The sequence below is a fragment of the Malania oleifera genome, chromosome 5 (assembly GCF_029873635.1).
Source record: "Malania oleifera isolate guangnan ecotype guangnan chromosome 5, ASM2987363v1, whole genome shotgun sequence".
Classification (NCBI taxonomy): Eukaryota; Viridiplantae; Streptophyta; class Magnoliopsida; order Santalales; family Ximeniaceae; genus Malania; species Malania oleifera.
The window spans coordinates 71178871-71195206 of record NC_080421.1 but is presented as its reverse complement, the minus strand read 5'-3'; the positions used below and the strand labels follow the sequence as shown (position 1 = coordinate 71195206).

The following is a 16336-nucleotide window of genomic DNA, read 5'->3' as shown; positions in this document are numbered from 1 at the left end:
GTCGATTTCCTCCTTCTGTTTCCAGTTTCCATTCCCCTTTCTTTTATTATTTAAATACCGTTACTCTTCGGGTCGTTACATTCTCCCCTCCTTATAAAATTTCTTCCTCGAAATTTACTAATTGTATCTTTATCTATTACTCTCCATCATTTCGTAGAAGAAAAAGGGTCTACTTATTTTATTACTTACCCTCACTTATGGCGGAGGAATACTGTGGTTACATTCTGAGTCCTAGGAAATCACATATACAAAAGAAAACCATTCTCCCAAAACTAAAATACTACACTAATTATACCATTACATGTACCTGCAAAAGAAATATTACCTATCCACTTACATTTTACCCAATCAGATCAATTGGAATAAATCTGGATACTTCTTTCTCATCTGCTCCTCGGATTCCCAAGAAGCCTCTTCAACTGTATGATTCCTTCACAAAACTTTTACCTGAGGAATCTTTTTGTTACGTAACTCCTGTACTTTCCTATCCAAAATCTGTACTGGCACCTCCTCGTACACCAGTGAATCATTAAGCTCAAACTCATCATAAATGATGATATGAGAAGGATATTGGACGTATTTCCTCAACATAGCAACATGGAATACGTCGTGGATCCTGAATAACGAAGGTGGTAAAGCTAGCCTGTAGGCTACCAGTCCCACTTTATCTTGAATCTTAAATTGACCAATAAACCTAGGACTAAGTTTACCCTTCTTCCCAAATCGCATAACCCCTTTCATCGGAGTTATCTTCAAAAATACGTGATCACCCATGTCAAACTCTAAATTCCTGTGGTGATGGTCAACATAACTCTTTTGTCGGCTCTGAGCTGCATTGATCCTGTCTCTGATAAGCCGAATCTTATCATGCGCTTGCTGCACAAGTTCTGGCCCCACTACTCGCCGCTCACCCACTTCATCCCAAAACAAAGGATATTGACATCTCCTATAGTATAAAGCCTCAAATGGTGTCATGCCAATGCTGGACTGGTAACTATTATTATATGCGAACTCTACCAATGGCATGAACTAAGTCCAACTACCCCCAAAATCTAATACGCACGCACGAAGCATGTCCTCTAGTATCTGTATCGTCCTCTTAGTCTGCCAATCTGATTGCGGATGGAATGTCGTGCTAAACGATAACTGAGACCCCAAAGCCTTCTATAAGCTCCTCCAAAATCGTGACGTGAATCGCAGGTCTCGATCTGACACAATAGATACAGGCACCCCATGAGAACGAACTATCTCCTAAATGTAAATCTCCGTCAAACGGTTGAGGGAGTAGCTGATCTTGATAGGTATAAAGTGGGCGGTCTTAGTCAAACGGTCAACAATCACCCAGATGGCATTCTGGCCATATAATGCCGTCGGTAATCCTGACACGAAGTCCATAGATATATGATCCCACTTCCATTCTGGGATAAACAACGGCTACAACTACCCTGCCGGCTTCTGGTGCTCAGCCTTCACCTGCTTGCACGTCAAACACTGGGCTACATACTCGGCGATCTCTCTCTTCATACCGCTCCACCAGTACGACTCTCACAGACCCCTGTACATCTTCGTACTACCAGGATGAACGGTATACAAGGATCTGTGAGCCTCTTCTAAAATAGTCTTCCTGATCTCGGTATTGGCAGGAACGCATAATCTGGAGCGGAACCGCAAAGTTCCGTCATCTGCAATACTGAAATCTCCCCCCTGACCATTCTGTACTATGTCTATCACCTCTGCTAATTCTGGTTCTTCCTTCTGGGCAGCTTTAATTCTTTCTTGCAAAGTAGGTTGTACTACTAAGCTGGCAATACACACTGGAATGTCACTCTCCACTAACTCTATGCTGAGCCTCTCCAGATCCATCATGATCGGATGCTGGATCTCTATAGCTGCCAACACTGGTTCTCTGGATTTCCTGCTCAACACATCAGCTACCATGTTTGCTTTCCCCGGGTGATAACTGATGGTACAATCAAAATCCTTTATCAGCTCCAACCACCTTCTCTGCCTCATATTCAGTTCCTTCTGCGTGAAGAAATACTTTAAGCTATTGTGGTCAAAGAAAATCTCACATTGCTCGCCGTACAGATAATGCCTCCAAATTTTCAATGCATGTACCACTGCAGCCAATTCAAGATCATGTGTAGGGTAGTTCTTTTCATATTCTTTCAACTGCCTGGACGCATATGCCACTACACTACCATGCTGCATCAATACACAGTCAAGTCCCTTCAAGAACGCATCACTGTAAATAACATACCCCTCGCCCCCTGATGGGATAACCAACACTGGTGTTGTGACTAATCTTTGCTTCAATTCTTGAAAACTCTGCTCATAGCTGTCATCCTACTCAAGTCTAACATTCTTCCTTGTCAGTCGTGTTAAGGGTCCTGACAAGGCTGAGAATCCCTCAACGAAACGGCAATAATAGCCAGCTAGCCCTAAGAAACTCCTGATCTCTTGGACATTTCTCAGTCTAGCCTAATTCACTACTACCTCAATCTTGCTAGGATCCATAGAAATACCGTCTCTAGATACAACATGCCCTAAGAACACGACCTTCTCAAGCTAGAATTCACATTTACTAAACTTGGCGTACAACTTCTTTTCCCGAAGTGTCTGCAAAACCTACCTCAAGTGCGTCTCATGCTCCTCATAGCTCCTCGAGTATACCAGTACATCATCAATAAAAACAACAACAAACTGGTCTAGGTATTGGTGGAAGACTCTGTTCATCAAGTCTATAAATACAGCAGGAGCATTCATAAAATCAAACAGCATAACAAGAAACTCGTAATGCCCGTACCTGGTCCTGAAGGCTGTCTTTCGGACGTCTTTTGCTTTCACTTTTACTTGATGGTAGCCAGATCTGAGGTCAATCTTCGAATACACCCGTGTACCCTGGAGTTGGTCAAACAAATCGTCGATACAGGGTAGAGGATACTTATTCTTGATTGTCACTTTATTAATCTCCCTATAGTCTATACACATCCTCATGGTCCTGTCTTTCTTCTTCACAAATAAAACTGGAGCTCCCCACGGAGATACACTGGGTCGTATGAAGCATTTATCTAGTAGATTTTGCAACTGGTTCTTTAATTCTACCAATTCTGCGGGTGCCATCTGGTACGGTACTTTAGAAATTGGCGCTATACCTGGAAGTATATCAATAGGGAAATCTACCTCACGATCGGGTGGCAAACCTGGTAACTCATCTAGGAAAACATCTATAAACTCCTTTACTACAGGTGTGCTAGCAAGTTTTGATTCATTCTCTAACATCTCCTTCACAACAGCCACAAACCCCTGACAACCACTCAACAGTAGTCTTTTGGCCTAGATAGTTGAAACTAGTTAGGGCGGGGATTGCACTCGCGACCCTACAAACTTGAATTCTGCCTTCCCAAAGGTCTAAATATCACTTCTCGTGCTCGGAAATCTATGCTAGTGAAATTGGCCGCTAGCCAATCCATGCCAAAAACAACATCAAACCCGTGTATGTCTAACACTATTAGATCAGCAGACAAAATCTTTCCTTGGATATCAACTAGAGAACCCCGAAGCACCCTTCTACACCTCACTGTTGACCCAGTCGGTGTAGATACCAACAATTCAACATCCAATAGTTGTGTTTCAGCCCCACATAATTTAACACACCCTGAAGACACGAATGAGTGTGTAGCTCCTGAATCAAACAATGCTTTAACATTAAAAGAAAGCATAACAGCCATACCTGTCACCATGTCACCTGTCGTCTTAGCCTCACCCGGCGTTAGAGTAAACATCTTGGCTGCGGTCGTATTCCTCTACTGGCCCCCATGTGGCACCCGATAACCTCCCCGGTATGGTCTGGGAGCTAGAACTGCATCTGGTGGGGTAGGGCAATCTCGCACCATGTGCCCTGATCTACCGCAACGATAACATACCATACCACGAACTGCATCTGGTGGAGTAGGGCAGTCTCGCATCATGTGCTCTGATCTACCGCAACGATAGCATACCACACCACCAGCTCGGCACTCCCCCTAGTGTCTCCTACCACAAGTCTGACAGACTGGAGGATCCAGCCCTATCTACACCTCACGTCCTCCCGTCTCCTGCCTCCGTCCTCTACCATGATTTCCTCTTATCCATTGCAGTCTATGTCCATGCTTGTAGCCGGTAGATGTAGATCTCTTCCTCTGTCCCTGCTTCTCTGCATCAAGACGCTCACCAATCTTTGCCAAGGCTGCCCTGTCAACTAACTCAGCAAAGTCCTAGATCCAAAGCACCACCACCTACTTGAATATGCTCTGTCTCAAGCCTCTTTCAAACTGCATGGCTTTCCTCGCTTCATCAGGAACAATGTATGAGGTGAAACAAGAGAGCTCAATGAAACATGCTGCATACTGCTGGATGGATAACTGTCCCTGCTTCAAACTTAGGAACTTTTCTACCTTAGCCTCCCTGACAGTAGCTGGAAAATACCTATCAAAGAATAATTCTTTAAACAGATCCATGTCATAGCTATAGGAGTCGTCCTCTGCTGCTCCAACAGTCTCACTACAGTCCACCACCTCTCGGCCTCTCCTGTCAGTCTATAGGTGGTGAAAAGGACCTTTTGTTCCTCAGTACACTGCAACATGGCCAAGACCTTCTCAGTCTCTTGCATTCAGTTCTCGACGGCTGCAGGATCAACTCCACTCGAGAATATTAGAGGATTCATCTTTGTAAACTTCTTGATAGTGCACCCATGACCTGCAGATGGACCACTCTGCTCCCTCGAGCTCCTAGCGATCTCAGCCATAACCTGCTGAGCCACACTACGTAATACCACGTCAGAGTCGGTCCCAGCTGCACCTGATGGTCCTGTTCCATCACTGCCACTCGAATGGGCACTATTTCCTTCTAGATCCATCCTGAAAAATAGCAGTTGCAACTTAGTAATCCTATTCTCATAATTTACCCACCTATCCTCACCACTTATCTCAATATTTCTAACTCATTTCTAATCCCCAGTCCTACATTCTAGGAACACAACCCGACAATAGCTTACTATGGTTTTCCTGAAATCGTCACCCTAGGAAAAATATAGAAACTACCACAGAAGTCCTGCCTCTAGACTGTAGAACAACCTTAAATCTCTTCCTAGACTCTGGTATCATTTCTGCTGCATTCTAGAGTCTACAGAACCTAGCAACCTAGGCTCTGATACCATACTGTGATGACCTTCCCAATTTTCACTTTTTTTAAAATAAAATCAATTTCATAATTTCCCAGCTCAGTAGGTCATCATACACCTGGACCCGTGGGTACCAAGGGTAAATTAGAGCACAACATGGAAACCTAAACAACAGGAAACTTATATTCTTAATGTTGTAAATACAAACATCCATCATATTATTACAAATACCGGAGTCACTATACCACTATATTTTAGTATATACATCCTAAAAGAACAAAATCTAGGATCACTTCCCTCAAAAATCTAACTGACCCTATAAAACTTACCCTTCAAAAAGGGCAGGTAGTCAGCGCTAGATCAGCGGGGCTTTTCCCGCTCTCCTATTTGGGCTCCTAAAAAGTTTATAGAATTTAGGGGTGAGACACCTCTCAAGAAGGGAAATAAACTAATACCAATGTGTGGCAACATGAGTATTATATGTTCTATATATACCATACATAACATATTCAGTAATGTTTCATCAAATCTGGGAAAACATGTATATATATCAAATCATGGCAGAACATATTGCATTTTCACAAACATATCTCATCTCATATAGTAATATTAACATAAAAGAAATCCTGGTAGGTTAGCTGGCTATTGTCATGTATTACCCCTACATGACTGGGTTGTGTGGCCCGAAGGCTGGGCCTAACAATGGTTGGCTGACCACTGCCAAGTCAAACATACAATCTGTAAGTCCGATGGGCCTGCCTGACCTGGTTCGTACACCAAGGGCTATCACACACACTTCATAAAAGCCACATCGACCATCCAATCTCACATCACTCCGTACAGCGGCGTTAACACAAATATCATGATCACGAAGACCATGGACACATAGCAACGGTACCGTGCAAGTGCTAACTTAAGCCAAGCCAACTAGGTTCTGATATCATATAATATATACTAAAATTGTGATACATAGATATCTCATATCATTTATTTTCACATCAATCATATCATTTTGCGTATATACGTGTATCATGAAAATCATCGGCCTGTATACCGGTATTACACATTTATAATAGCTCAGCCCGCACGCTGGCAAATCATAGCACAACTCGTACGCTGGCAAATCACATCATAGCACGGCCTATACGCTGGAAAACATAGCACAACTCGTACGCTGGCAAATCACATCATAGCACGGCCTGTACGCCAGCAAACATAGCACAACCCGTACGCTGGCAAATCACATCATAGCACGGCCCGTACGCCGGCAAACACATCAGAAAAATCTTGGCCCATACTCCGGTTTTCCCAATATGAAAGTCCGTATCATAATCACAATTCCAGAAAACAGTATCTTATAACATTTTATACTCATGCCACATTAAACAAATTTTCCACATATTTAACATACCATCATTTTAACCGTATTTCCCAAATATAAATCATATATATATATATATATATATATATATAAACGTACTTTCTTTCCAGAAATCAAGTGCTATAATATATATATATATATATAAACGTACTTTCTTTCCAGAAATAAAGTGCTATAAATATACATGCATTTTTCATAAGATACTAGCTTAGTTTATCCCCTTGCCTGGTCACTAAGAAAGCCCCCAAAATACTCTAATCTCACTCCCATAGGATTTCTTGACCAATACCCTGAAAGTGAAAACTTCCAGTATTAAACTTCAGTATTTTCATGTGCACAACATTTCTTATAACTACCCTAAGGCCAAATTTGGCTTAAAAAGCCTTACCTTAACTATGGGATGATTCCCAACTTGCTTTCTCCCACAATCCGCTCTGGTAGATTTGGAGAGAACTTCCCCAGGAGCGTCGTGGTGGCTTCAAACCTTCGAACCGGCGCAAATCTAGCCCAAAATCAAAGAGAGAGAGAGAGAGAGAGAGAGAGAGAGAAGACCGAAGAGGAGAGAGAGGGAAAACTTAACTTCTTTAGGAAGTAAAAATCTGGATTTCCATATTTATAGAACAGGGGAATTCGTCGACGAGCCACATCATTCGTCGACGAATTCTTTAATAATCTCGTCGATGAAATTCAGTCTTCGTTGACGAAATTTAGTTAGCTCAAATCTCCTCTTAGTAATTCTTCGTCGACGAGTCCCTGTATTCGTCGACGAATTCTCTAGTACCTTCGTCGATGAGTCCCCTATATTCGTCAACGAGGAGCTGAGAATTCCTCGGGATTTTTCCTTTCCAAAATGCAATGTCGTCAACGAAGTCGACTTCCTCCTTCTATTTCCAGTTTTCATTCCCCTTTCTTCTATTATTTAAATACCATTACTCTTCGGGTCGTTACAAATACCAATAACGATAATATCAAAAAGGTAAATTTTATTGCTTCCAGACATAATACTTTGCCCAAAGGTCTTTTCCTAAAAACCATCAATTAAAGCCTAAAAAGGAGAAATATGAAAAATAACAATAGACCTCACAAAATGAATAGGGGCAACTCTAATAAAAATAATTTGAACCAAGGATCCCCTTACAAGTAAAACAACAATGTTTGTAATGTTTGTAGTAAAAGTAGGCATATTACTCGAATTTGCAAATTTAAAAAATGTGGACCTATTCCTCAATCTAATATTATTGAGGAACAATTTGTGGCGATGTTTATTGATATAAATATGGTCCACAATATTGAGGGGTGGTGGGCAGACTCAGGTGCTAATACGCATGTCTGTTATGATAAGTTTTGGTTCAACGTGTACACTCCTTTTGAGGAACTAAAAACTATGCTAAAAAATAATATTTTGAGATGAAAGATTTAAGTGAGGCTAATATTATTTTAGGCATCAAAATTACAAGATCGTGTGATGGTATATTTCTTGATCAGTCGCATTATATTGACAAAAGTTTGAATAAATATTACTATAATAATTGCAAGCATGTTATTACTCCTTTTGATTCAAGTAATCACTTATTTCCTGTTAATAATGAGAATGAAGTGGTTAATCAAGAGGAATATAATAGCATTATTGGTAGCCTGAGATATGCAACTGATTTAACTAGACCTGACATTACATATGCAATAGGAATACTTAGTAGATTTTTGAGCAAGCCAGGAAGAGAACATTAGAATGTTCTTGAACGTGCAATGAAATATTTAGTTAGTACCAAAAAATTGTGGCTTATCTTTTACTAAGTATCCTGTTGTACTTAAAGGTTTTTGTGATGCTGATTTGAATACTTTGTCAGGTGATTCTCTCTCTACCATAGGTTATATGTTTACTTTAGGTGGTGGTGGTATTTGCTAGAAATCTTAAAAACAAACAATAATTGCTAACTCAACTATGGAAGCTAAGCTTATTACTTTAGCATCAACTAGTGAAGAAGCAGGTTGGTTAAGAAATATGTTGTATGAAATTCCATTTTGGGAAAAACCAATACCACCTATCCTAATTAACTATGATAGTACTGTTGCAATTGGCAAAGTGACAACCGTTATTATAACGGTAAATCTAGACCCATAAGAAGAAAACACAGTACTGTGAGATCATGTTTGAGCAGTGACATCATTAATGTGAGTTATAAAAAATCTTCTGAAAATCTTGTGGATCCATTAACTAAGGCCTTAGCAAGAGAAATGGTCTAGAATACATCGAGGGGGATGGGATTAAAGCCCGTAAAATCATGAACCACGTATGAGGATACCCAACCCAAGGACCAGAGATCCTGTAATTGGGTTCAATGGGAAGAACGAATCATATGGTGGTCGTAAGAAATGCACTGTTATTTTTAAAACTCATCCCTATGGTGTAAGTGCATTTATCCTGTAACGGAGGAGGTTGAGTTTTAAAACTCTTAATGATAATTTGTATCTCTTATGAGTGGGGTGTCAGAATTACAGGAGCCCCATTGACAAATTTCACCTATGTGAGCATGGGAGTGGGGCCGCTCTCTGTGAGAATTAGGCTTATTTTCAAATATGCTCATGAAACTGGGATAAGCACAAAGTCAAAACGTGCTGACTATTAAAGCTCATGTCAACACCTGAGTGATTATGTGTCAACAGTAATACTTTATTTTCTTTAAACAGTCATAGTTCAAGTTTGAGATAACTACGGACTCTGAGTAAAGATTATTGTTCGCTAAGTGAAGGTTCAATGCAGAGCATACCTTCATTATGTATAATTGTTCATCTTTGTTTGTTAAACTCTTTACATGCATGATACATACATAATATTAAAATGAGGGGGGAATTGTTAGTGTATTTTAATATTATTATTTTATCTTGGAAAAAAAGATGTATATTATTATTTTATCTTGGAAAAATGAAGATGTATCTTGGATTGGGTTATCGTCATTTATTCATATATCTCTTAAATGCACAAAGTTAATTAGATGAATGTATCTTGAATCTAGGGTTGTATCTACTTTATATATACATAACTTATATATTAAGTACATAGAAAATGAAAGGTAATTTTGTATCTATAAATAGACCATTGAGGCATTAGCACAAGATAAACCGATTATCTTCATTTTCATCTTATCATTCTTCTTTTGAGTATAAAGAGTTTGACAAGTAAAGAAAGACGCTTTTTTTGTGGAGCTTTGGACTCCTTTGTTTGTGCAGAATTGGAAAGAGTCATACGATTCTGATCGAACTGTTGTATCCTAAAGGAGACAAGTCCTGAGGAAATTTGCTGCACTGGTTCGTGGGTTAAGCCAATAAACTGCAGAGGACTTGAATCTCCTTAAAGAGAGCGAGATATCCGTGCCTCAGCCTATTTGTAAATCGTGATTTATTTTTTTATTTTTTATTTGTAAATTTATCATTTTATATTATTAGTATTTCTAACAAACAATAGTATCTTAGACTTATATTTATATATTTATAGTTTAAAGTGAACAAAAAATTTATAAGCAAATCTATAATTTATAAAAAAAAAAAAGTATCATTAATTTATTTTTAACAATATTAATTTATAGCCAAAATTGTTTAAATATATTATTTATTTGCAAGTGTGCAGAATTATTTACTACCTTACATATTGAATAAAAAATATAACCTCTGATAATTACTAAAGAAATCCCTTAAATTTCTGACAATTATAAAAAAAGAAAAAATATATCCTTAATAAATATAACCAAAGGGTAAAATGTCACATTTAGAAAAGTTGGGGACCAAATCGGACCCAATCCTTATCGGCGCCGTACTAGAACAGTGGACACCATTGGTAGCGCGCCAGCAGAATCTCTCTATTCTTGTTTTCATTTCTCGGTGGCCGGCGAAGTCTGCTATTTTTCGTCTCTGCAAAGTCTAGCGAATTGAAGCAGCGCGTTTTCTCTAATAAATAGGAGATATGCTCGCCATAGCTCCTTCAAACTTTAAATTTAGCGGGAAGGTACCCTGCGCGTTTCCCCTGTTCGAGGACTTCACCTCTTGCTTTTGCTCGTCTGGACATGGAAAAGAATGCCGCAGTCGGCGGCGCGCCTTCATGAGGCAGAGCAGTATGAAATGGCCCAAGGCTAGGGCTGCGGTTGTGGTGTCCGCGGGATATACACGAACGCCCATGGGAACTGCTGGGGCTTATCAAATTATTGACTCCGACACCGGGGAAAAGTTCATTATTTGGGGTGGAATTGGCGAAGGCGATGACTCTCGGATTCCTCCCAAGGAGGTTCTTTCTTGGAAACCCAACGACAACGAAAGCATCAGTGGTGGGACTGACACAATCGGAGGTCTTTGAAATGTTTTCTATTTTGAATTTATCAGTTAGGTTTTCATTAATTTTATTCTCGTCTGCAGAATCTCTCACCATTGAACTGTTGAATCTCAATTGTTTTTGTTGGAAAGAAATGGTCTGTGATTTTGTTTGATATAGCAATTGAATTTTTGGGCTGTAAAGATTTGTAAGCTGAAGTACTGAGTTAATTATTATTTTTTTTTTATAGATAAATAAATTCATTAGATAGGTAAAGAATGTACAATCAGGAGAGAAGACATCTCTTCAACGAAATATGGGAATCCCCAGAGAAACAAAAAGGAAAAACGCAAAAAAAATAAAGACAGCAAAAGAAAATCAGCATGCCCGTAAAAGAGACTGCCAATCATGCTGAACATTTGACATACTCATACCATTGAAATTTATGTGTAATGAATCCACTAACAATTGTAATAAATCCAACAAGAATTGAAATAAACCCAATTGAAATGCGATGGGTACTCAAATGAATTAAGTGCAGAAGAACTGAATTACAGGGATGAATAGAGTTCAATGGTTGCAATGCATACAAAGAAATGGAAAAGAAAAGAGAAATTCAGGTTGGCTGGTTCGAGAGAGCCACTCTCCAAAACAACAAACAGATTCCCAATTGTCTAATTGCCCCCCTATTCCCGCTGGTCACCCCCTTAATCCCCAACAACCTATAGCCAAAAACAATAGTAAAGGAAACAAGCTGGTAATAAGTCTCGAATGGGCTTTGGCCCAGCACCTCGTCCCTTCCTCATGGTCAGGTCACTGCCCACTCTGCTTCGGCCCTATCTTTCGCGGCAAGGAGTTCTGGCCCCTAAGCTCCAACCCATGCGCCCGGCTTGCGACGAGCTTGTCTTACTAAGAACCATCCCGCACAAGCCCCACAAGCTGCTCGACAACTTTTGTTTGATCTCAGCTCGGAGCCTTCTGTTTGAGCTTCCTTGTGACAAGCCATTCCTTCCGAACCCCTCAAGCTGCTCGGCACCTTTTTTCTGACAATCAGCTCGAAACTTTCTGTTCGAGCTTCCCCGCTACACTCTGTCTCATCCGAGCCCCTTGATCAGCTCGGACTCTCCTCTGGTTGTCGTCTCCGACCTTATTCATGGCAATACCCTCCCTTTCAGAGCACCTTGCCTACAAGGTGAGGGAATTTCTCCTTCATCGTGTGGTATCACTCCCATGTCGCCTCTTCCTTCTCTTGTCCCTCCCATCGAACCAGTATCTTAGTTGCCGAAAGGTTCCCCCTTTTTTTCATACGCCGCTCTAAAATCTCTTCCGACTCTAGGCTGAGGATTCCATGGGAATCTGTGGGGGGCAGTCGCGGGGTTACTCGAGCGGATGCCCCAAGATGTGGCTTGAACTGAGACACATGAAAAACCAGATGGATCTGGGTTTCCTCTGGGAGTTCGAGTCGGTATGCTACTTCTTAGATTTTTTGTACCACCTTAAAGGGTCCATAGAACCTTGGTGACAATTTCAAGCTCCGCCGAACTGCCACGGTTGTTTGTCGGTAAGGTTGGAGTCGAAGGTAAACCAGTCACCCACCGAAAACTTTCGTTTCTTTCGCTTTAGGTCAGCATAGTTTTTCATTCGCTCTTTTGCTTGTCGCAGGTTATGTTTAAGGAGATCCAGGGTTACATCCCTATCCCTGAGGTCCTTGTCTATCATTACCACCCTGGTGGTCCTCGGAATATAGCTCAGGAGGTGCGGTGATGGTACACCATACACAATCTGAAAGGGGGTAGTTTTCGCTGAGGTATGGTAAGATGTATTGTACCAATATTCGGCTAATGGTAAGTGCTTCACCCAATTTTTCGGCGTGCCCCCCCACAAAACACCTAAGGTGCCCTTCCAAGCACTTGTTCACCGCCTCGGTTTGATCATCGGTCTACGAATGGTAAGCCGTACTGAATTTCAGTTGGACTTCTTGTAGAATAAAGAGTTCTTTCTAGAATTTACTTTAAAATGTGGTTCCCCTACCCAAGACAAATGATCTTGGCATGCCATGTAATTTGAAAATATTCTGCATGAAACTCTGTGCTACTTAACTTGCCGTGAATGGATGACTTTGGGGTAGGAAATGAGCATATTTAGAGAGACGGTCCACCACCACTAAAATGACGTCTTTCCCATGTGCATGGGGTAAACCTTCTATGAAATCCATGCTTATATCTGTCCACACCTTCCCTGGGATGGGAGGTGGTTGTAGTAAGCCCGTGGGGTATGTATTTTCCCCTTTCATCTGCTGACAAATGGGGCATTCCTTGATGAACTACTTAACTTCTTTCTTCATGCCACGCCAATAGAATTCTCTTCTGGCTCTCTGTATTGTTTTTTCATTTCCCTCATGCCCTGCTACTGCATTGCCATGAACCATTTGTAATACTTGTTGCTTGATCTGTTCGTTTCTGCCTATAAATAGCTTGCCTTTGTAAAATAATAACCCATCCCTCATAGTGAACCCTTCTGCTGGTGTGCCCAATTGAATTTGTTGCCTTATATTTTGTATGTCACTGTCATTTGCATACGAGGGAGGCCTTTAAATCTTCGATCCACCCAACAGTGGGGAAGGAGATAACCATTATACTTGCCTCATTGTTTGCTGCATGATCGTCTGCTAGGTTGAGAGTGTCACTTTCTGAATCATTTCTGGACAGAGCATCTGCTACTTGATTCTCTTGTCCCCTTTTGTACTGTACTATAAAATCATATCCAGTAGTTTGGTGTTCCACTTCTGTTGCACTGGAGTGCCCATTCTTTGTTCCAACATGAATTTTAAACTCTGCTGATCTGTTTTGATAATGAATGGCTGCCTAAGATACAGGGTCTCCACTTCTTAACTGCTGTCACTAAAGCTACCAATTCTTTCTCATAGGTTGACATGAGAAGAGTTCTGCCCTTCAATGCTTGACTGAAGTATGCTATTGGTTGCCCTTGTTGCATGAGTACTACCCCAATCCCCTTGCCTAATGCATCACATTCAATTGTGAATTTCTTCGTGAAGTCTGGTAGGGCTAGAACAGAGGGAGTAGACACTGCCTCCTTTAGTTCCCTAAAAGCCTTCTCAACCTCCTCATTCCAGTGGAACCCGTTTTTCTTAAGTAAACTGGTCAGAGGTGTGGCTATAGCCCCATACCCCTTAATAAATCTTCTGTAATACCCTGTGAGACCTAGGAACCCTCTTAAAGCTTTGAGAGTCTTAGGTAAAGGCCAATCAATCATGGCTTGTAACTTGGTGGGGTCTGCCCTTACCCCCTTACCCGATACCAAATGCCCGAGGTACTCCACCTCTCGACAGCCAAATTTGCATTTACTTCTTTTGGCAAACAGTTGTTGATCGAGTAGAATTTGTAGGGCCATTCTTAGGTGTTTGAGGTGTTCTTCCATGGATCTACTTTACACCAGAATGTTGTAAAAAAAAACCAGAATGAATTTTCTAAGATGGGGTCGGAATACCTCGTTCATCAAGCCTTGGAAGGTTGACGGTGCATTCATCAGCCCAAAGGGCATCACGAGGAACTCATAGTGTCCTTCGTGTGTCTAGAATGCTGTCTTAGGGATGTCCTTTGCCTTTACCCTTATCTGATGGTACCCAGATCTTAGGTCCAGTTTTGAGAAGACCTCAACCACATGTAGCTCATCCAGCAACTCCTCAATCACAGGCATAGGGTATTAATCCTTAATGGTAACCTTGTTCAGGGCACGATAGTCCACACACATTCTCCATGTGCCATCAATCTTTCTTACCAACAAAACGGGAGAGGAGTAAGGACTATGACTCAGTCTTATGGTTCCTAACTCCAATAGCTCCCGGACAATTCTTTCTATCTCCTCCTTTTGAAAATAGGGGTATCTATAGGGTTTTACACTGATGGGAGAAGTTCCCTCCTTAAGAGTTATCCCATGGTCACATGACCTAATGGGCGGTAATCCCCTCGGTTCAAATACTTGCTGAATTTCATCCAATAGGGATGTTAGATCCGTGCAAGTGTTGTCCATTGACTATCCCTTCCAATGGTTGCAGCAGGATTCCTTTCCTCTCCAAGTGAGAGAGTTTTCCCCCCACTCCTTCTTCCACTAACCCCTAGGAGGTGAGTCCTTTTAGACAAACCGTTTTGCCATTGTGCTGGAATTTCATAGTAAGTTGTACAAAATTCCACATGATTTTGCCAAACGTACTGAGCTACTGAATTCCCAGTACAATATCACAGCCCCCCAAAATCAGAGAGTACATATCAGCTTCAAATCTAGTCCCTTGCACCACAAAGCTCACTGCTGGACATCTTCCCTCTCATCGTATCTCTCCTCCGTTAGCTATCTTCACCTTCACCATCTCACCACTATCCAGGGTCAGCTTAAGTCTCCTAACCAGAGCTGGGTCAATGAAGTTGTGTGTTCTGCCCGTGTCTACTAGCATCACAAAGGATTGTCCCCTAAAACAACCAACCACTTTCATTGTTTTAAAGTGAGGGGAACCAGTCAGGGCGTGTAGGGTAATTTCCACTTTGTCCTCTCCTGGTTGCTGCTGCACCCCTCCTTCTCTCGAGCAATCATGCCATATGACCTCAAGGGGTTCATCCTTCTCGTTGAAACTATTGAGTTCATTTCCTTCCAGCAAGAAAAGCTTAGTAGCCCCACATTTGTGCCCTGGATGCCATTTGGCATCACAATTAAAACATAACCCCTTGATTTTCTTTTCTCTTATCTGTTTGGGTAAGTATTTGTGGACCTAGGTGTTGGTTTTGGTTGCTGGTTTGGTCACAGCAAGGTGATGAGATGGGGTAGAGTGCTTGGGTAGGATATACCTCTTAGTTGCTAGGAGGTTTTCCTCTTGTATCTGGGCCTTGCCGTAGGCCATATGCACATTGATTGGGTTCAAGAGTTTCACTGCCCACCTAATTTCTTCCTTCAATCCCCCCATGAACAAACTGAGCTGATGATCCTCATCAAGGTTTCTGACTCTATTGGACAATTCCTCGAACTGTTCCTTGAACAAGGTTACAGTAGAAGTTTGTTTAAGATTTGATAATTGCTCCAATGGGTTATCATAAGGATTGACCCCAAATCAGGTATGTAGGGCTCTTTCAAATGCCTCCTAGCTTGTTAGTAGACCAGACCTCTCCAAGTCTTGAAACTAGATTAAGGCCTTGTCCTCTATGTGGAAGGATGCCAACAAAACCCTTCGATGGGGTGGGGTTTCATGAAATAGGAAGAAATGATTGACCCTATAGAGCCAACTTGCTGGATCCGAACCATTGAATTTAGGAAAATCAACTCTCATCGTTTTAGTTTGAATACCTGCTCTGTCTATAATGTGTTGCTCCCCATTAAAGCTCTCATAGTGTTGGTATCCGAACTCATGGCTAGATGTTTCTCCCGGCCCTTCTTGGTCGAGTTTCTGCTTGCCGAGAAGCTTCACAGCATTAGAGAGAGCTCCCAATTG

The 16336-nt window shown here is 41.3% G+C and overlaps 1 protein-coding gene across 1 annotated transcript in view; it reads left to right on the top strand.

The window, feature by feature from the left end:
- Positions 1 to 10301: 10301 nt before the first annotated feature.
- LOC131155615 (DEAD-box ATP-dependent RNA helicase 50) overlaps positions 10302 to 16336 on the top strand; it is a 35641-nt gene continuing 29606 nt past the window's right edge. The window contains exon 1 of the mRNA XM_058108863.1: positions 10302 to 10879. Coding sequence (XP_057964846.1) covers positions 10501 to 10879 — 379 coding nt within the window. The 5' untranslated portion in view covers positions 10302 to 10500. The remainder of the gene's footprint in view (positions 10880 to 16336) is intronic.